The following is a 22,577-nucleotide window of genomic DNA, read 5'->3' on the forward strand; positions in this document are numbered from 1 at the left end:
TTCTGACAAAATATGTCGTAAAAGGCTAATTACACAATGTTTATGTGACATAGGGATAATTCTATTCTAATTTATTTTACTTTATCTATACTTTGCTCGTCTTTCACAGTGTGTACTTGTTCATGACTTTTCTCTAGCTGCGGAGGGCTGTTAATGTCAGTGCCATTCTACAAATAGACCAGAACTATTTCCCATTAATCAAGGGAATTACATTTTCTCCAAAGAGGGATGCTGCTGAGCTGAGGACAGAGCAATCTGAACTCATCGATAGATCAGTCCTGTGTAGTGTAAAAACTGAAAACTTCTTTCCTGTTTTTTATCAGTTATGCCTCTCATCAAAAAAGGCCATGAGTGCCCTGCTGCATTGTTTCTCTGGCCTCATTTGCTTTGTTGATCTTTACTCTTCACATTTTAGAGCCATCTGTTTTGCTGTGATATGCTCTTCTCCTGAGAGGGGTAAATGAGCAGTTGTGGTTCAGTGCAGTTGTTCGATGGGCTCCATTATTTATACTCACCAGTCTTTACATTGAATGGATGTTGACTATCAGTGTGGAACACATTGGTCCACATTGGACTAATTGACAAAAACCCAATGGTACTATTCAGTGTAATAATGCTACACTTGGAGTCACATACATTCTCTAGTTTGCTACCATCAGTATATTTAATTTCAGTTTCCAACAGTTTTTAAGCTGGGAAATGACACAGAGAATTGAAGCACAAGGCAATAACTTCAAGTTCCCAGTTAGAGAAAAGAGGCATCAGCATTATTGTCAATTTTAGTTGGGTTATGGCATTTTAAAAGTTTTTGATGTTAATTTTTTTTGAGGGTGTCAGCTCCTTGTTTTGCCCACTCTTTCTGGTTACATCCTGTGTTTGTTGATCTGCTTCGAGGCCTCCACCAATGATGCTCTTCAGCTGGGTACTGGGAGGCATGACAAACTGGCCCAGTGATAACTTCCTCTCTGATTTTTCCTCCAACCTGTCGGGAGGTGCCTGGTTTCTTGTTAGTCCCTCCAAACAGTAGATCAGGATCTCAGCAGAGCGGGGATCAAACCTGTATCTCATCTTCTGGTATGGTGCTTGGTGCTTTCTCCAACAGGCCTGAGCTTGCTGCCCAAGTGGTACCACTTTTAATTCTGCCAGAATCCCGATAATAAAGTCCTTAGAATGCAGGATCCTATAGTGGTGGTGTCTGAAAAGGGCATAATCTATGTGTTAATGTATAGTATTGGCTGCCATTATAAACCTTATCTACACTGAGTAACCTGCATCTCACTGATGCCTATTCTCTACATGTGAGGCTAGTTTGGGAAAAATCAAACATTTTAGTAGTTCATTGATTCTCTGTCCACACAGTTACTTTTAGAATTGGGCAACATGAGCTAATACAGAACTGCAAGTTCTCTGACAATTGTTTCACAACAAACGATGGTCTGTTAGATTGTTCAAATTCCATCAATGCATGCTTCAAATTATATTTGAATGAGCTTGGATGTTTTATGAATTTTTACGTGCTCGTAGGAATTTGTGATTGCTTTAGGATAATTGGGCTAGGAACTGGAAAGTGTCTTGTGGAATTGCATTCCAATGTCAATCAGTGTCCTCAGGAGTGAAGGAGACAAAATAAGAGCAAATTAGGTGAAAAGTCATCAACTTTAAGAAAGGATGTAATAATATATATATATACAGGTATATAGAGAGAAAGAGAAAGAGAGAGAAAAGCAGAGCTACAATGTAAGGTCCTATATTACATGATAGCTCTTTTACCTCATGCCATGAGAATATGTTGATAGTATTACTCTAGATACCACAGCACAAAGGAATAAATCCACAAACAATGATCTCTTGTATACGAGATTGTTTTTATTATGAATTGTTAAGCATTTGCCTACAATACAATAAGGCAAATATTTAAAGTCTGCTGTATAATGTATATTCATAAACACAGTTGCTGTTTTGAAAAAAATGTAAGCTAAACATCAATTCTGTTTTTCTATATTTTTCTTAACTACAGATATTACATATGTTGTTTGCTTTCTTGCTCCATGCTGATCTCCAGGATACAGTCATATTCTTTACCAAACCCATATACAGGTACATGTTATCCATTTACTGGTTTGCATTCAGACTGAAATCGACACTTTGTGGAAATGTACATTTTTGGAAATGTATACTTTGCTGGAAAGATACTTATTGCAAACAGTGAACAGCCTCTTTATACAGCAACACTCCCTTTGCATTCAGACATGACGGCATTGAAACAAAATTGCAACAGAGATCCATAAAACTAATGCAATTTTAAACAGGAAGCGGTGAGATGCAATGAGGTATCAAAGCACAAAGAAGCATCACTGCAAATCAGAGTGTTGCATGTTGACAGAAAAATGGGCAAAGGATCAAATGCTGTGGAATAGCAAAGGCCATTGAAGCACGCAGTATAATTGGGACAAAGAGACAATTAGGTATGCTGCTGGAGAGAGAAGCGATTGAGGCATATGGTCAGAAAGCAGGTATGCATGGTTGACCTATTGAAATGGGACAGGCAAGTTGAGCCGAATGGCCTTTTCCTATTCCTAAAAGGCCTATGTTCTTACGATGTTACATTGTTTCCAACTGTCAGAAAACATTTAGATCTCAGACAAGTTATGGTCAATTTCTCAACTATGATGTTTGGAACATGTATACTATTTACAAGTAGCAAAATATATGATTCCAAAATGTTGGAACTGCATATTTCCAAATACCATGGAATCTGAGCTAAGTTGTAATATCAACTTTGTAATTATATCGCACAATATTAGCTACAAGCAATTAATACATTTGTGTGAAATTCCTTTATCTGCTATATGAACAAAGACAATAACCCATTTATTTTAAACAAATTAACTAATCCATTAAAATAGCAACCAACAGAATTTCATACAAATATGTTAAGAATTTATATGCTAATATCACACAGTATAATTTCAAGGCCATTAACCATTTTAGGACTGAAAGATTATTTATGCCTTATTTTTCATATTGGTTTCTAAAATGATCGATCCACGGTGTTGCACATGGACAGTCAAGACCAAGTATGGCCTTCGGGTCAAGCAGGATTAATGGGATCAAGATGCACAGACATAATTCTGTTGTCATTTTAAAGTTATACATTTTGTCTTTATTTTTATATTTTCATTATAAATTCCTCTGTCCACATTTACAACAGACATTGCCTAACTCAGTAAATCTGTCATGCTGGAATTAGACTCTCCTGCCAATGCCGATGCCACAGCACTTCTACTGGCAGGAAGGTGTAATTACAGCATGACACATTGACAGCAGCTGTTTCCATTCTATGGGCCCAAATTTGGCCCACCCGTTTTTTCGGTGCACTCATGTGAGATGCGCCGAGATAAAAACGGCACCAAAAAGTTTTCCCCGCATTCTGGCCACTCTGTGGCCTCTCCCATGGCTTGGCGCGGCGTGGCAATTCAAAAGGGGGCGGAGCTAGGGTCCTGCGCTCAAAAGAGTGCCGGCAACTCAACGCATGCGCACTGGAGGTTTCGCACATGCAGAGTAGCTCCTCTGCAAGTGTGGGACCGAAAGTCCCGTCCCTATCCTAGGCCGAGTGGCCTCACGACGCGCGCCGGGCTGCTGCACATCATGGAGAGAGTCCCGCACCTATCCCTAGCTGAGTGGCCTCCCGCACCGGCTGGCTGGTCTGCTGACTTCCCGGGCCGAGGTAGGACTTGAGTTTTATTTTTTATTTATTGATGGTTGTGCTTTGTTTAGTGAGGAGAGTTTTGACGGGGGTGGGGGTGGCGGCGGAGGAGGGGTGTGTGTGGGGGGCGGGGAGGAAGAGTTTTGATCCAGTCGTGGGGGGGAGTTTTTGGATTGGTGGGGGGCAGTTTTGATGGTGGGGAGTTTTGATGGGGGGGGGGAGCTTTGATATGGCGGGGGAGAGGGAGTTTTGATGAGGGGGGGGCGGTGATAACTGTTTTTATTTGGATATTTTGAAAAGATTATGTAAATATGTTTTGTCTCTTTACTTCTATTATTTTTGTAGTTTAAGCTTCCATGAATGCTTCTGTTGTATAGTAAATTAACTTTGCGAAGTTTGTCATATGTCCTGAATAGCTGTTTGATCCTATTCACATTCTTTAGTCAAGTCATTAAGTACCTACCTGCGCTGATTTCTTTACTCTCTGCAAGGGTTTTCTGCGTGGCCACAAGTGGCCACATACGCTGGCCTAAGTTAGTTTGGAGCAACTATTAGTTGTGCAAAGTGGCTTAAATGGCCAAAACAGGCGTAGGTGGCTGGTAATGACCCCTTTTGAAAAAAAAAAATGAAACTAAAAAAAAATCCTAACTGACTCACTTACACTGACGCAAATTGAATGTGCAAAATGGGGATTTTTAAAATACTCCAGAAAAATCAAGTTGCTCTAAAAAAAAACAGAGCAACTCCTGGGCAAATTTGGGCCCTAAATGTGCACAGAGAAATTTATAATAGCATAAAGGTGACAGTACGTGCAGATATAGATTTTTTAATATATTCTAGATAGATGCGAAAAACTTAACCTTGAATATTACTGAATGTAATGAAAAAAAGTGTAAGATTTTTTTCTGTAAAATTATATACTGAAGAAAATGTAAGTTTAAAAGTATTTGGATATGGTGCAAAAACTCCTTTGCAGAGTACTTACACTAATCATCAACTAACTTCTATGATTTATAAGCAACTGCTACAGCAAATTTATGTAATAATGTATATAAATTCTTAAAATGAATTATTATTATACAATGGTAATGCAGTTTTAATGCCTGTATCATGCAATGCGTTACATCTTTGCCTGTTACTATGGTTACTGTGTATAAAAGCAAATTTCACAAAACTGCAAAGGTAAGATATGCCAAGTAATTGGATATGCCAGCTTTGTGATGAATGCAGAAGATATTTCATTTTATATAGACAAAAGCATTGACGTCATACAAGGTCTCTCGTTCTCGCTTGTTGGCAAGAGCAACAGTTCATTCTAATTTTACCAAGTTCCATTGCCATAGCAATATGATGCTCAGTAATCTTCTGAGTCATTTCCCATTCTCTGGCCTTCTTTTCACATCCTGACTGCACCAAGGCTACTCCTCCCGAGTAACAACGGTCATTTTGCCTTTCCCCTGGCCTGCGTCGTATCACTCAAAACCTTGTCCATACTTTCAGCTGCTACCATAAGCTAGTGTCATCAAAACTCAGGTTAGAACGGCTCTTGAGCTACATTATATTCTATGTTGCTGCTTGATAATTTAGTTCTGGATGGTAATGTTGTACTGGAACTAATAATATCTGTTGTTAACCAGAAAACAAGGCAAATAACAGCTCACTTTGCACTAGGTTTTACTCAGTATTTGTAAGATGAAGGTTGTATTTGATTGATAACGCTGGCCAGCACAATATCATGTCTTATGTTTCTTGGGAAAATTAATCAGTAAAATAAGATTAAAAACTCCAAAAGGAAAAAGAAATACGATTGATAATCCTCTGTATTAATCTTCATAAATTTGAAAAAAATCTTGTCAACTTTCAAATCTTTCATTATATACAAGCTTCTCCAATGCAAAAAAAATAATTGTACAAACAGTAAGAATCGTCATGATTACAACTTTCATATCAGTTTGGAAAGCAAGAATTAATATTGCTCACCCACTTATTTTTTAAAACAAGATAGATCCCCCTCATGTTTGATTATTATTTAATTTGCTCATAATTTAAATTAAAAAGGCACAAGTGCACCTTTAGAAGGTTGTTTCTTCAAATTGAAATCATTTGGAAATAGGATCCTATTTAGTATTTTAGTGTTAAGGTGACACACAGCTTGCTTTATCTTATCGAAGCAATGCTTACTGGCAACAAGTCCTTGGAATAACTAAGACCAGAGGATTACAATGTTGTACAACACTCATTTCTTAATTTATTAATATTTTATAATCAACTATTCCAAAAACTTTTTACTCCCCCATTTCTATTAATTTGCCCTGGCCAACTAGCAAGAGCCACATGACGTCACTTCCATTCAATAATGTCATTACTCAATTCCCCTTTTCTGAAGCAGGAGGAGTTCGGTCTCCTCTGAATCTCTATCCTCCTCCAGTGATTCCTCAGGGATTTCTTCAATAAGGAGCTCAGTTTTGTCTTCATCTTCTACAATGTGTTCCTCTCCCTGACCTTCCATCATCTCCACCTCTTGCACCACCACATCGCCATCTCTCATCTTCTTAACCAAAAATGTAAATGGTGGAATTCTGTAGACGGTTGTCCTACACCTTGCTGTTTTTTGATGATCTGGTGTAAAGGACTTCCTCAGCCTTGATCTTGAGTCCCTCATCTTCTCTTTCCTTTCTTGCGTCACTATCTTGTTGCCGAGCTTGTTAATTTTCTTTTCAAATGTGTGCTTTGTCTTTTCCAGATTCTCCTTTGTTACTTTTTTGGTCCTCTCCATGTTCTCCTTTGTTCTCAGTCTGGTCTTCTGCAGATTTTCCCTTGTTCTTTGCTTTGCCTTTTCCACCGATTCCTTGGAGAATGCTTTCTTGAAGTCATCCATACGCCTCATGCTGCTTCTTTTCAGGCGGATTGCTGTTGTTTCCTCTTCAATGACTTCGAGTTCCACCTCTTCATCAGAGGAGAGCGAGATCGTTTCACCTTCTGGGTGGGTCTCATTGGCCACAAGTTCTTTTCCTTCTTCACTTTCTTCTGGTGCTTTCAGGTGTTCTTTTACCGATTTAGCAAGGCTGAGTTTCGCCGGCATTGGTGTTTCATCCTGAAAGATACAAAATGCAATATTATAGCAAAGGAAGTTGGTTTATTTTGGCAAAAAATGCTATTCAGTTGTACTATTTGATAATGTATTGTTCAGATCAGCTCATTGCTTTTCACTGGTAGGCGGGATGCCACTATCGATCAACAAGTCACAGCTTGATAAATTGGCCTGTGATATTTTGTGTTCTATCCCACCCCCCCCCCCCCCAGCTTGCACGCTACAATTTGCTTTGCTTTGTCCTCATAACTATGGCAAAGAGAAGGGGATGAAAGGATGGGTTGTCTGGTCTCATGTTGGAGGTAGAAAGGGCAGGGGGTTGTCGCCATTCATACTGTGGAAGTGGCGTGTGAATGGAGAGTTTAGTTCCGGTTCCAGCTTGTCTCATCAAGGGCTTCAGATGGTGTAACAGTGACCCCAAACATTTCAACCTTATATAGAAAAGATCTACACCCCTCCCCTCACCCCTGACTACATTGTGCACTCTCTCCTGTTTCTTGGGCTTGTCCCAGTGGTGTTAGTGATGAAAAGATGCACATCTCTACTATAGTGTCGCTGTACCACCTTCCCTCCTCAGAAATATGCGACATAAGCTAGTCAAGAGCATTTAGGCCTCCAATTGGAACTGGAAAAGTTCCGAGCCATCTGGATGTCATTCTTGGAGGCCCACAAAATTCCCATCCCACCAGATGTACCATACAACCCTGTACAGGAAGGGACAGGCTGCAGCCAAGCAGAACACAGAAGCACACTCTCGCCATCCTTCACGACCAACACAACAACATCCCCAGTAAAGATAGAATAGCCTCCGCACACCCATTGTCTGACAGTCCCTCTTAATAGCTGCCTGATGTGTGTGTATTTGTCTAGTTATTTTACTATATGAATCAGCGGACAACATGCTTACAGGGAAAGCAATCACAAGATAAACCGGGTGATCAGCGCATGGAGGTTTTTTGAGCAAGGTTGACCTGCTACTTGATCAACAAGGTCAAATGACCTTCAGCCAATGATGAAAGGGGAGCAGAATTCACTGTGAACACTTTGAAGGAAATGTGTGGGTGTCAGCCTTGGCTCAGTGATAGCAGTCTCACCACTGACTCACAAGGTGTGGGTTCAAGCCCCATTCCAGAGACTTGAGCAGATATCTGGGCTCACACATCAGTGTCATCATCATAGGCAGTCCCTTGGCATCGAGGAAGACTTGCTTCCACTCTTAAAAACGAGCCCTTAGGTGGCTGAACAGTCCAATATGAGAACCACAGTCCCTGTCACAGGTGGGACAGAGAGTCGTTGAGGGAAAGGGTGGGTGGGACAGGTTTGCCGCACGCTCTTTCCGCTGCCTGCGCTTGGTTTCTACATGCTCCCGGCAATGAGACATCAGTGCAGTACTGAGTGAGGTGCCGTCTTTCAGCTGAGATATTAAGCTGAGGCCTTGTATGTCCTCTCAGGTGGATGTAAAAGATGTCACGATAGTACTCAAAGAAGAGCTGGGAGTTTCCCTAGTGTCCCAGCCAACATTTAGCCCTCATCCAACACCACTACCAACAGATTATCTGGTTATTAATCCCATTGCTGTTTGGGAGATCTCACTGTGTGTCATTTGGCTGCTGTGTTCTCGACATTGCTACACTTCAATTCTACTTCATGAGCTGTGAAGAGCTTTGGGACAGCCTAAGATTCTAAAACGCCTTCTACAAATGCATGTTTGTTCTTTCTTTCATAATATCGTTGAAAGTAAAAACTTTAAACAAAGCCGCTGTTTTCTGACATGCATAAACTATAAGAACAAAGGTGAACTGAGAAACACTCGTACATGCACAGATATCTCCCTTTCAGGATGATGTGGCAAACTTTTCATGGTGCAAGATAATTTGTTATTGATGGTTATTCCAGTTGCTAGTCAATTCCACGCCCACCTCACAAATTAAACAATCGCTTTATCTTTAAAATAAATCTTATGATGAAAAATTATTAAAGGACATTTACAAAGAAATTTCCACGCATATTTGGGTGGGATTTTCCCCAGAGTAGGTGGGAGTAAGTTTACTGCCAGTGACAACATTACTGCTGACGGGAAAATCCCGCCTAGCAGTGTGCGATCAAAACGTTTCAGAGCATCAATGTACAGAGATGTGGTGTTGTGTTACGGTGTTATTTATTGTACCCGATCGACTAACGTGGTGGCAGAACGAACTGGATCTACAGGCTAAACTGCTGCCAGGCGCATGCGCTGCTCAGTTTGAGCAAAAGTTATTAAAATAGCCCTGGAAAGGAATGCATAACTCATCCTGTGAAAGTCATCACGGAGGGTTCTGACATGTGTCATTTCATAATCACAAATTCTGTCTCCTTCCTGTATCATGATTAAACCAGGGGCTGGATTGTCCAATCCCGCTGCAGTTGTGGGGGTTGGGGGGTTGGTGTGGGACTTTCACCCGCAGTGACACCCATCCAGTTTTCTCCTTGGGCCTCATTATTTATACTGGCTGGAATTTAAAAAAAATTGTTCATGGGATGTGGGTGTCACTGGCAAGGCCAGCATTTACATAAGAAGTAGGAGCTGGAGTAGGCCATTTAGGCCTTCAAGCCTGCTCCGCCATTCAACAAGATCATGGCTGATCTTCTACCTCAACTCCACATTGCTGTGGGTCTGGAGTCACATAGGTTTCCTGCCCTGAAGGACAATAGTGAACCAGATAGGTTTTTACAACAATCTGGTAGTTTCATGGTCACCATTAGTGAAAATATTTTTATATTGCAGATTTATTTAATGGAATTTAAATTCCCCAGCTGCCAGAGTGGGATTTGAACTCATGTCCTTTGGATCATTAGTGCAGGCCTTGAGATTACTAATCCAGCAACATAATCACAATGCTATTGTTCCCTTGGTTGTCCACCGCAATCTCCACCACTAAGGGGGAGCTCACTGCCATGGAAGGGGGTCAGTTGTTACAAGTGACAGCACGGGACGGAGCCCGTTTAAAGGGGGCAGAAGTACCTGGAAGAATGCATCAAATTTTTCACAAGGCCTCAGAATGAGCTGAGCCCTTCAATAACTAATGATTGGGAGGAGGGTTTATGGAACGAAGGGAGACCACTTCCTTGGCCCTCTCCCTAAAATCAATCAATGAGGGGCCTTGCCACTGCTATCCCAGAGTCTACCACCATCCCTGAGGTTGTTGGTATCAGCAGGTAGTAAATCGGGAAATTGGTCGGGTTTACCTCACAAGAGAATGGAACTGCTGCTGATTGAATGATTGCACCCTGCATACACTCAGTAAACCTGTGGCTTACATAAAGGGGGTCCGTTCTTTGCCCTTTTCTTTCTCACCTACTTCCCCTCTACTTCCGCCCAGGCTAACATCCCCAGCAGTGAAGCGCTGACCACACTCGATCAGCTTCGTTGGGCAGGCCACTTAGTTTGCATGCCAGACAAGAGACTCCCTAAGCAATTGCTCTACATGGAGCTCCTTCATGGCAACCGAGCCAAAGGTGGGCAGTGGAAACGTTACAAGGACACCCTCAAAGCCTCCCTGGTGAAGTGCGACATCACCACTGACACCTGGTAGTCCCTGGCCGAAGACTGCCCCAAGTGGAGAAAGTGCATCTGGGAGGGCGTTGAGCTCTTCGAATCTCAACGCTGCGAGCATGAAGAGGTCAGGCGCAGGCAGCGGAAGGAGTGCGCGGCAAATCAGTCCCATCCCCCCTTCCCCCGACGAATGTCTGTCCCACCTGTGACAGGGTCTGTGGCCCTCGTGTTGGACTGTTCAGCCACCAAAGAACTCACTTTAGTAGTGGAAGCAAGTCTTCCTCGATTCCGAGGGACTGCCTGTGATGACTTCCCCTCCATATCATTGCCCAGTTGCCTCTCTGCAAACAGGCTTCCAGCAATACCCTTGTTGATAAGGAGCAGTGTGTAGCGGCCCGGCCCGGAAATCGGCGCGGTACCGGCCTGGCAAGACCATCAGCAGGCCGGGGCCATTGGGGGGAGCAGCGTGCGGTGGCATACCACTGCAGGGAGCAGCGCGTGCTGCTGTAGGAGGGCAACGGCTGTGAAGCCAGGTCGCTGATTGCAGTGCGGGCAGGCACAGCAGGAGGGGGCGAAGGAGCTGCAAGAGTGTGTAGAGGGAAGTGACCGGGACCCAGGAGAGGTGTGAGTTTGGGGCCCAGAAGAGGCGAGGGCCCAGGGGCAGCACGGACCAGCCCACACTGCGATATGTGTGCGCACTCAGTCCATGCAGCAGAGCTGGTCTCCAGTCGTTTTGGGTAATCCTTGCCACTGGACCAAGACCTAGCTCTATCAAGCCCGTGTGGTGGCTGGTGTACAACGGCCATCAAACGTTAAAAAAATCCACGCACAGGCATCTTCCACCCTTCAACATGTAGTTCGGGATCTGGAATATTAGGTTCTTCATTGAAACACCTGTGAACTTTTTGCCATGGAAACAAGTCATCCCCGCTTCGAGGGACTGCCTATGATGATGATTCTTGATAGGGCCACTAGGCGGCGCATGAACATGACTGACATGACTCACTGTTCAACCTTCCCTTCTCCTTCGGTACAGTGGCCACTCACTCAACTAACACAGTGGATCTTTCCTTGTCCTATTCGTGGGGATATACATTGAGCTTAATGCTGGTGGTTCCATTCCACGCACTGATCCAGCATTAGGTTTCTCTTTCACATCATTGTGTCAGGGATGGTATTAAAGTTGGTCAGCACTGGCAAATCTCCAAATGATAGTGACATTTGCTTCTTGGGCTTGTAAGCATGAACTATTCACACAGGGGTTACCTTTTTAAAAGCCAGACATTTTTCATGCAGAATTTAAACATCTAATATAAACAGAGTCTGGCTTTTTTCATCTTTCCAATAATTGTTGACCTGGTAAAGTCAACAGTTCTACCACAGCTAATGGTCTCCAGCCACGTATCTGTGGAATCTGATGAGGAGTCGGCAGACCAAAGTTATACGGCCAGCTGCGCAGTGCTATGGGTTACACTACAGCCAACCACAAAGAAGTTCTCTGCATGTGTGCTTGGCTAATTCTTAAAGTGCATCCGGGAGGGTGCTGAGCACTTCGAGTCTCAACGCCGAGAGCGTGCAGAAATCAAGCGCAGGCAGCGGAAAGAGCGTGCGGCAAACCAGTCCCACCCACCCCTTCCCTCAACGACTGTCTGTCCCACCTGTGACGGAGTCTGTGGCTCTCATATCGGACTGTTCAGCCACCAAAGGAATCACTTCAGGAGTGGAAGCAAGTCTTCCTCGATTCTGAGGGACTGCCTAAGATGATGATAAATGTTGGGAGTATGTAGTTGGGATTATCTGCTTGCTCTTTGCAGTAAAAAGCATTGAAAAGTGAAGTGCTCAGGAGATACAATGAGCAACCTGCCTACTTTGCACCAGGATGGAGTTATACTGCAGCCAGTGAGATGTCCTCATGGAGGAAGTCCTCACATCTCTTGGCTTGTTTTTGCAGATTTATCAATTTAGGTTAAAAATAACAATTTAATGGATTTTAAAATTGCAACAGTTGAAGATTTTAAAGTCTGTATAATTGCAGAGATTTTCAGACTAAACGATAGAGCTGTTACAACTATTTTTGTACAGCTTTACAAGCCAGTACAAACAAATTGCAAGTGTATATACATAGTTTACTGGCGCCCTCTGGTGACAGTGATTGAGTACTGTAATGTAAACCACACCCTGAGAACAAATACAAACATGTTCTTACAGAAAATGCAGGGGAACACTCAGAAAAAAATATTCTAGTATTTTCATAGGCTTGGGTGATCTAAAGTCTCATTGTTTTCATCCCTTGTGTGTTCTGGATGTTTTCCTCTTTTTTTTAAAGACAATCCCATTTCTTATTTTGCATCATGGAAGAATTTTAGGATGGGAAAGGTTACAGAACAGTTGCAAGATTTGAAGAATTTGGTTGCTATGACATTACTTTAATAATTATAGTGGAGCAGTGAATGGTAAGAACTGGAAGTGATATTTAATTTGTGTGTTGTATCAACATATTGGTAATCTGTGCTTTAAGAAAGTTGTGAGATTATTGCATTCATTGCCGATGTACATAGGTGATCTACAGGCGTTGCTTAAATATTTAAACACAGAGTGTGGGATTAAATCGGTTGTAGAGTGAGTGTAGAACAGCATGAGCAAAAGCCTGAACATTGGAACATAGGAACAGTTGGAGGCCATTCAGCCTCTCGAGCCTGTCCCGCCATTCAATGAGATTATTGCTGATCTGCGATCTAACTCCACATACCCGTTTTTGGCCCATATCCCTTCATACCTTTGATTAACAGAAGGCAATCAATCTCCGATTTAAAATTAACGATTGATCTAGCATCAATTGCCGTTTGCGGAAGTGAAGTCCAAACCTCTACCACCCTTTGTGTGTAGAAATGTTTCCTAATTTCACTCCTGAAAGGTCTGGCTCTAATTGTTAGACTATGCCCCCGGGTCCAAGACTACCCAACCAGCGGAAATAGTTTCTCTCTGTCTACCCTAAATGTTCCCCTTAATATCCTGAAAACTTCGATCAAATCAACCGTTAACCATCCAAATTCTGGAGAATACAACCCTAGTTAGTGTAATCTCTCCTCGTAACTTAACCCTTGAACCGGTGCAACTTGTATCTTCTGGTAGTTTTTAAAGAATTCTCCATGAAAGACACAAACACATACAGACATTACAATTTCAATTTTCGCGGTTGTAAAATATCCGGGGTTGGAGAATGTGAAAGATATTTCAGTTTATTCTCAAAAGGCTAAAACCAGGTTGGAAAATTGTTTTAAACGCTCCACACTGCTGAGAATGGCTACTTTAAACTCACTAATTAAACTTAAAACTCACACAAAAGCTGCCGTTTGAAGATTAACCCCAGGAGGTTAATCTTAAAAAGTAACAGAATATGATCTTGGGGGGTCTAGTCAGTGGGATAGGCAGAAGATATGACTGCAAAGGCCCAGATAAAGAAGCACTGCAGAGGGAGGTTACATCCCTAACACTACTTGCAAGCCATGAGATTCTTCATTCTTTGCAGCCTTGCCAACTAACAGGCTAGTTAATGAAAGGAATTTTCCAGCTCTGAATCAAACTAACTAAAATTGTCTCATTACTGAACTTGCAAAGAACACAACCTGGCATTTACATAGAATGACATGGAGTTTACAGCACAATAACAGGCCATTCGGCCTAACAGGTCTGTGCCAGTGTTTATGCTCCACACGAGCCTCCTCCCACCTTACTTCATCTCACCCTATCAACATATCCTTCTATTCCGCTCATCTCGCCTCCCCTTAAATGTTTCAATGCGATTTGCCTCAACCATTCCTGTAGGTTCCACATTCTAACCCCTCTCAGAGTGAAGCAGTTTCTCCTGAATTCCTTATTGGATTGGTTCATTGCTCTGTGGTTCATTGCTGATTGAAAGTGAATTTATTTCTTTAAAATGACAATGCCACTGGAATTCTAGCTGTAGATAGATGGGGCCTGTGGGGCAGTGCAGTATATTGGGCTGTGTAGCAAGCTGCAGCCAGGACCCATAACATAAGAACATAAGAAATAGGAGCAGGAGTAGGCCATTTGGCACCTCGAGCCTGCTCCACCATTTAATAAGATCATGGCTGATCTGATCATGGACTCAGCTTCACTTCCCTGCCTGTTCCCCATAACCCTTTATTCCCTTATCACTCAAAAATCTGTCTATCTCCGCCTTAAATATATTCAATGATCCAGCCTCCACACTCTCTGGGGCAGAGAATTCCACAGATTTACAACCCTCAGAGAATAAATTCCTCCTCATCTCAGTTTTGAATGGATGGCCCCTTATTCGAAGACTATGTCCCCTAGTTTTAGTTTCCCCTATGAGTGGAAATATCCTCTCTGAACAGCCTCCAATTTAAGTATATCCTTCCTTAAATACAGAGACCAAAACTTACGCAATAGTCTAGGTGTGGCCTCACCAATACCCTATACAGTTGTAGCAGGACTTCTCTGCTTTTATACTCTCTCCCCCTTGCAATAAAGGCCAACATTCCATTTGCCTTCCTGATTACTTGCTGTACCTGCATACTAACTGTTTGTGTTTCATGCACAAGTACCCCCAGGTACCTCTGTACTGCAGCACTTTGCAATTTTTCTCCATTTAAATAATAATTTGCTTTTCTATTTTTTCTGACAAAGTGGATAACCTCACATTTTCCCACATTATATTCATCTGCCAAATTTTTGCCCACTCACTTAGCCTGTCTATATCCCTTTGCAGATGTCTTGAGTCCTCACAATTTACTTTCCCACCCATCTTTGTATCATCAGCAAACTTGGTTACATTACACTCGGTCCTTCATCCAAATCATTAATATAAATTGTAAATAGTTGAGGCCCCAGCACCGATCCCTGCAGCACCCCACTAGTTATTGTTTGCCAACTGGAAAATGAGCCATTTATCCCAACTCTCTGTTTTCTGTTAGTTAGCCAATCCTCTAGCCATGCTAATATATTACCCCCAACCCCATGAACTTTTATCTTGTGCAGTAACCTTTTATGTGGCACCTTATAGAATGCCTTCTGGAAATCCAAATATGCCACATTCACTGGTTCCCCCTTATCCACCTTGCTTGTTACATCCTCAAAGAACTCCAGCAAATTTGTCAAACATGATTTCCCTTTCATAAAACCATGCTGACTCTGCTTGACTGTATTATGTTTTTCCAAATGTCCTGCGACTGCTTCCTTAATAATGGACTCCAGCATTTTCCTGATTACAGATGTTAGGCTAACTGGGCTATAGCTTCCTGCTTTCAGTCTGCCTCCTTTTTTAAATAGGGGAGTTACATTTGCGGTTTTCTAATCCGTTGGGACCTCCCCAGAATCCAGGAAATTTTGGTAGATTATAACCAATGCATCCACTATCTCTGCAGCCACTTCTTTTAAGATTTTAGGATGCAAGCCATCAGGTCCAGGGGACTTGTCCGCCTTTAGTTCTATTAATCTACAGAATACTACTTCATTAGTGATAGTGATTGTATTAAGTTCCTCCCTCCCTTTAGCCCCTTGATTATCCACTATTGGGATGTTTTTAGTGTCTTCTGCCATGAAGACCGATACAAAATATTTGTTCAATGACTCTGCCATTTCCCTGTTCCCCATTATTAATTCCCCAGTCTCATCCTCTAGGGACCAACATTTACTTTAGCCACTCTTTTCCTTTTTATGTACCTGTAGAAACTCTTACTATCTGTTTTTATATTCCGTGCTAGTTTACTTTCATAATCTATCTTCCCTCTATTATTTTTTTAGTGATTCTTTGCTGGCTTTTAAAAGTTTCTCAATCCTCTGGCCTCCCACTGGTCTTGGCCACTTTGAACGCCCATGTTTTCAATTTGATGCCATCTTTTATTTCTTTATTTAGCCACGATGGTTAACCCTTCTCTTATAGTCTTTCCTTTTCAATGGAGGAAAACTTATGCTATATTACTGAGCGGGAAGGTGCAGACTTGATTACCCCAGACTGAGGCCTGAATGTCCCAGTGACATGGAAGATAAATCAGAGGGAAAGCCACCTTCAATAGCTCGCACATGTATCCCAGTGCTCGGTTATGGAGCAGGGTTGGTTTGGGAACAAGTTTTGTTTCAGCAATGAGTGGTGCATTGAGCAAGGACACCATAAAGAGCAAGGGAAGAAAATAAAGCAAAGTATCCGATGACACATAAAAACTTATTAGTGGACAAGCTTGAGGACACTTCTAACACTATAGCTGTATTTATTAAACAATTAGGCAAATCTGTTCTTGTCAGCAGTTGTCGGAAACTCATTTAAGTTTTCATAGAATCATAGAATCAAAGAAATTTACAGCACAGAAGGAGACCATTTCGGCCCATCGTGTCCGTGCCAGCCATCAAAGAGCCATCCAGCCTAATCCCACTTTCCAGCTCTTGGGCCATAGTCCTATAGATTACGGCACTTCAAGTACTTTTTAAAGACACTTTCTGTAAAACACTCTGCCCATCATAGGAAGTGATGTAAAGGAAGATCTGACTGCAGGGGAAAATGTTTCTTCTGCTGGTTTGGAAATCCTTGTGAGGTACAAGCACGGTCTGACAGACGCAGTTGTGTTTAGTTTGACAGATATAATGATAATGCCCTTTCGCCTTTTCTTCAATGAGACAGATGGTGGATCTGGCCTTCAATCAAACAGCTGTGACTACAAATACCTGGGCGTTGTCCAGATGAGAAAACTCAATCCCTGAGAATTGAAGTGAACATCAGGAGCCAAAGACATCATGTTTCTACTCCCCTACCAACTGATTGTCAGCCCAGCTGAGAGATTTGGAGGAAGCATTCGGGAAATCTTTTCAAGTCCATATCAGCAGTGAGCTGCGTTGAGTTTACGATCCAGTGATTTCAAAGGAAAGCTGTCAGGTAGAAGTTAATTCAAACCATAAACAGCGTAGATGGTCGCTGGGCTCAACAAGCGGTGCTAGTGAAATTGGAGGCAAAAGAGAAAGTGGGAAAATGGAACGGCAAAGGTCTCCATGTGAATGCAGCCACCGAACGGTGGAGCCATTGCTGGAGCTCGACAGCTGTGGGATTGTGGGAAACAGTGCTATACTGGCTGTGAGGGTGGGCCTGGGCAGGGGGAGGGAGGGGAGGGGGCAGGGGGAGGGAGGGGAGGGGGCAGGGGGAGGGTGGGCCTGGGCAGGGGGAGGGAGGGGAGGGGGCAGGGGAGGGGACAGGGGGAGGGAGGGCCTGTGCAGGGGTAGGGAGGGGAGGGGGCAGGGGGAGGGAGGGGAGGGGAGGAGGCAGGGGGTGAGAGGGGAGGGGGCAGGTGGGCCTGGGCAGGGGGTGGGAGGGGAGGAGGCAGGGGGTGAGAGGGAAGGGGGCAGGGGGAGCCTGGGCAGCGGATGGGAGGGGAGGGGGCAGGGGGTAGGAGGGGAGGGGTCGGGGGTGGGAGGGGAGGGGGCAGGGGAAGGTGGGCCTGGGAAGGGGGAGGGAGGGGAGGGGGCAGAGCAAGGGGAGCCAATTCTGGAGTGGGGTGTGGGAGGTGGGTGTGCATGGACTGACAGTGGGCCACAGTATTTTTGCCGATTTGCCATGGGATCTTTTAAGTCCACCTCAGAGGGAAGATGGGGCCTCAAGTTAACATCTCATCTGAAAGACTGCACTGCTGACAGTGCAGCACACTCTCAGTACTGCACTGAGGTGTCAGCTTAGATTATGTGCTTAACTCTCTGGAGCGTGGCTTGAATCCCTGACCTTCGGACTCAGGAGAGAGTGTGACTAACGAGGCAAGGCACTTCATGATAAAATAGAGTATCACACTCTCAAAAATTGTGAAATGCCGTCCAAATTCAACGTCTGATTTCCATCGAAAAAAAATACTTCTGGTGTCCAGGGCTGTATTTTAGTCTGAATCTCTTGCCAGAATTGGAAGGGTTTTGCCAGTTCCACATAAGAATATAAGAAATAAGAGCAGGAATAGGCCATATGGCCCCTCGAGCCTGCTCCGCCATTTAATATCATGGCTGATCCGATCATGGACTCAGGTCCACTTCACTGCCTGCTCCCCATAACCCCTTAATCCCTTATCAGTTAAGAAACTGTCTATTTCTGTCTTAAATTTATTCAATCTCCCGGCTTCCACAGCTCTCTGAGGCAGCGAATTCCACAGATTTACAACCCTCTGAAAGAAGAAATTCCTTCTCATCTCAGTTTTAAATGGGCGGCTCTTTATTCTAAGATCGTGCCCTCTAGTTCTGGTCGCCCCCATCAGTGGAAACATCTTCTCTGCATCCACCTTGTCAAGCCTCCTCATAATCTTATACGTTTCGACAAGATCACCTCTCATTCTTCTGAATTCCAATGAGTACAGGCCAAACCGCCTCAACCTTCTAAAGCAGGCTACTACGTGGAAGCTCACACAGCAATCGGTGTTCCACTCTGTGGGGTGGAGGATTTTGGACATTGTCCAACTCTTCAGTTGCCATCTAACCAAGATGTGGGATTGGTGCCAGTCATGGAGACATCTCTCCATCGCAGCTGTGGAGAATGCACAGCAGCGATGTAAAAGGAAAATAATAAATCTGCAAAAAACATTTAAAAATGTTACAACAAGGAATGTTGGAGAGAGGAACTCTGGCAATGGGAGTGTCCTGAATGCAAGCCTGATGGAGCTGGTAATCACTCAGAGACAGAGGCACTGTGTACTATTACTCCAATACCCGATAATTAGATTGTGTTGCATTTTTCCACAAGCTTCTGCTCATAGTTTTAGAATTAAACAATTAAAACAGTAGCTTCAGCTCGACGTACATAAAGAGATTAATAATAACAAATAGCAAAGAGCTAAACAGAAAGGGAGCAATTTAGAGCTCGTCAGAGGGAATGAGCAACCCCGTCAGCAAGGGAGGGAGTGGACATTCCAACATTTAGAATTATTTCAACCGAAGCCGCCTGTGGAAACTGACAAAATTGGATTGGCTGCCCGTTAAACACCTTATCCAATTTGACCTCAGGGTAGCTTTAGCTTACAATGAACCTTTGTTGGAGCGAATCTCAGTACTGATAAGCGAGATCCAGTGATATCTCTGTTGATCTTAACTGGGTTGCACCATACTGCCGAGCTTGAGCCAACTTCATTCCACAATGCAGTCACAGTTAGCTACCTGAACAAAACCATTCAAGAAAAAAATAGTAGGGACAGAAATGAAAGATTAAGGGGGGAGAAATTCGGGGCATTTTTGCCTCCCCGTTAGCACCCTCGGGGGCAGTAACGGGGCGGAAACAACTTTTTGCCCTGGCACGGTTGCCACTAACGACTCACAAAATTCCCCGCGGGAGTTTAACGGCGGCGGCAACCGGTTGCGCCTCGCTCCGCTGGCGGTGACGACGTCGCCACGTGCACAGCGACCAGTTTTCACCCCAGAGCGAACATTTGGTAGCGCCCCCTGAAGCTGTCGCTGGCGGACGAGGGGTGAAATTTAACGGGGTGGTGGCACTTTGAAAAAATAAATCGGCCGGCCTGCTTCATGTTGGATCATGGAGTCCGTGCCGGAGCACCGGGATGGTGCCAAGCCACCCTGCTCCCTGGTGGTCCAGGTAGGGACCCGTTTCTCCCCTGCAAAGTCGGCAGCTTGGCCTTCCCCTTTAAGAAGGGGAGGGCCCTGTCTACGTGACAGCGCTATGCGTGCCACCGCTGCGCCCCACACAGAATCCTTCCGCCCCGCTCGCGCCCCACAGAGCAAAGGGAGTGCATTATTTTACGCTCCACTTGCCCTCGGAGGTGGTAACCCAAATTTAGGTTGCGGGGCGGCATCTCCGCGCCTGGCGCAGGAACTCCCGCCTCACGGCTGTTACCGCCCCCAAACAGGGCGCGACGCAAATTCCCCCCCATAATTCTTCATAATTGATTTATATTTTTTAAACCGTTGATTAAAAAAGGGTCGCTGTTTAAACTGAACAGTGTTCACCAAACCTTCCCAGTGATTGTTTACATGCAGATGATAGGCATTATCCACAATGAAATCTGTGGTGTCTCTGCACCTTGTTACAAACTCACACCAGGCACGTATATATCAGACACGGCCACTCTGTGATCTTCACTTTATTTCCAGGACTGAAGAGTGCTGATCCTGGGTGGGACCTCCCCTTTTATACCTGGAAGCCCAGGTGAGGAGCTCACTCCCGGTGGTCAGGGTGTGCATTACAAGGGTACAGGTACAGTATGCATGAGTTACAGTTACATACTTATAGTCATTGCAAGGTGGTGAAATACATGACATCAACCAATCACAGCGCCATGGAAAAAGTCATCCTTTCCCAAGTGTGCAGCACACCTGCAAAATCTGCATTGTGAAAGTCAGCTCTGGAGCAGATACAACATCTACTGTCGGGAGAACGTTCCAATGCGGTGGTTTTACAGAGGTGGCTGTCCCAGGAGATCAGCTTGTCCTGTAACTCTTGGAAAAAGTGGCGGTGTTCCTTTAAATTCACTTGTGAAAATTTTTTTTTTTTCCGATTCTGACTTCACTCGACATCCGCACACACTACAGAAAAATTCCTGGAGAGTGATCCAGAACTGGGACCCTGATTCCCCCTCCCCGCCCACCCAGCACAGGGACTCGTGTGGGTCCCACTGCTGAGTTTTAAAACTTCTAAAAGCAGCTCCTCACCCTATTATTCCTTTGCTCGTTTCACTAGAGCTGTGCTGGTTGTTTGCCACTTAATAATGAGCTGTTTTCCACATTTTACTAATAAGAAAGAATGAACAGGCTGGGTCTCTTTTCTCTTGAAAAGAGAAGGCTGAGGGGTAGACTAATAGAGGTCTTAAAATTACAAAAGGTTTTGATAGAGTAGATGCAGAGAGAGTGTTTCCACTTGTGGAGAAGAGCAAAACTAGAGGCCATCAATATAAGATAGTCACCAAGAAATCCAATAGGGAATTCAGAAGAAACGTCTTTACCCAGAAAATGTTGAGAATGTGGATCTCGCTACCACAGAGAGTGGTTGAAGCGAATAGTATAGATACATTTAAGGAGGGGGCTAGACAAGCATATGAGGGAGAAGGGAATAGAGGGCTATGCTGATAGTTAGATGAGGAAAGATGGGAGGAGGCTCGAGTGCAGCATAATGACCAGCATGGACTGGTTGGGCCGAATGGCCTGTTTCTGTGCTGTATATTCCATGTAATTCTATGTAACAAAAGACAAACTGTCTGGGAAGTTTCAGGCAAACAGACTCTGCTAATTACAATGTACCAAAAATGCTCACTCTGTTTGAATTTTCCATTCATTTCCACTCTATTTTGGTTGTCGCCTGAGCAACTAAGTATGTTAGTCTTCCCTCCCCCACATGATTTTATCTGTAGATGAGTCATGAGACTAAAAACAAAAGTGCAATTCAGTATCTGGAAGCATATTATCAGTCCAATGTAAAGTGCCAATACTATCTCATAGAAACATAGAAACGTAGAAACATAGAAAATAGGTGCAGGAGCAGGCCATTCGGCCCTTCGAGCCTGCACCGCCATTCAATATGATCATGGCTGATCATGCAACCTCAGTACCCCACCCCTGCCTTCTCGCCATGCCCCCTGATCCCTTTAGCCGTAAGGGCCACATTGAACTCCCTTTTGAATATGTCCAACAACTGGACTCAACAACTTTTTGTGGCAGAGAATGCCACAGACTCTCTGGGTAAAAAAGTTTCTCCTCATCTCGGTCCAAAATGGCTTATCCCTTATCTTTAGACTGTGACCCCTGGTTCTGGACTTCCCCAACATCGGGAACATTCTACCTGCATCTAACTTGTCCAGTCCCGTCAGAATTTTATAAGTTCTTCTAGAACTCTCTGATTGTGTGATGTGCCCATTACTGCTTTAAAGTCCATGCACCTTTTCTATGGTGCTATAAGGGCGGGGGAGTGGGCCGAGCTGAGGTGATCTTACAGAGAGCCAGCACGGGCTCAACGGGCCGAATGGCCTTCTTCCGTGCTGTAACTATTCAATGATCCTATAATGTTAACTAGGATAGGTCACCTCTCCAACCTGTGAACCACACATTCCTGTTTTTTGCATGGTCAGAGTCTATACTGCTGTTTGCTTGCCCATCATCCAACATCAATAAATAAATTCTTATCCTTGTGTTCAAATCCCCCCATGGCCTCTTCCCTCCCTATCTATGTAACCTAAAACCCTCCGAGACCGCTGAGTTCCTCCAATTCTGGCCCCTTGTACATCTCCGATTTCCTCCACCCCAGCATT

The 22,577-nt window shown here is 43.9% G+C and overlaps 1 protein-coding gene across 1 annotated transcript in view; it reads right to left on the bottom strand.

Moving 5' to 3' along the window:
* Nucleotides 1-1,846: 1,846 nt before the first annotated feature.
* cavin1b (caveolae associated protein 1b) overlaps nt 1,847-22,577 on the bottom strand; it is an 84,254-nt gene continuing 63,523 nt past the window's right edge. The window contains exon 2 of the mRNA XM_070864326.1: nt 1,847-6,800. Coding sequence (XP_070720427.1) covers nt 6,069-6,800 — 732 coding nt within the window. The 3' untranslated portion in view covers nt 1,847-6,068. The remainder of the gene's footprint in view (nt 6,801-22,577) is intronic.

Source organism: Pristiophorus japonicus, chromosome 21, assembly GCF_044704955.1.
Source record: "Pristiophorus japonicus isolate sPriJap1 chromosome 21, sPriJap1.hap1, whole genome shotgun sequence".
In the NCBI taxonomy this organism is placed as follows: Eukaryota; Metazoa; Chordata; class Chondrichthyes; family Pristiophoridae; genus Pristiophorus; species Pristiophorus japonicus.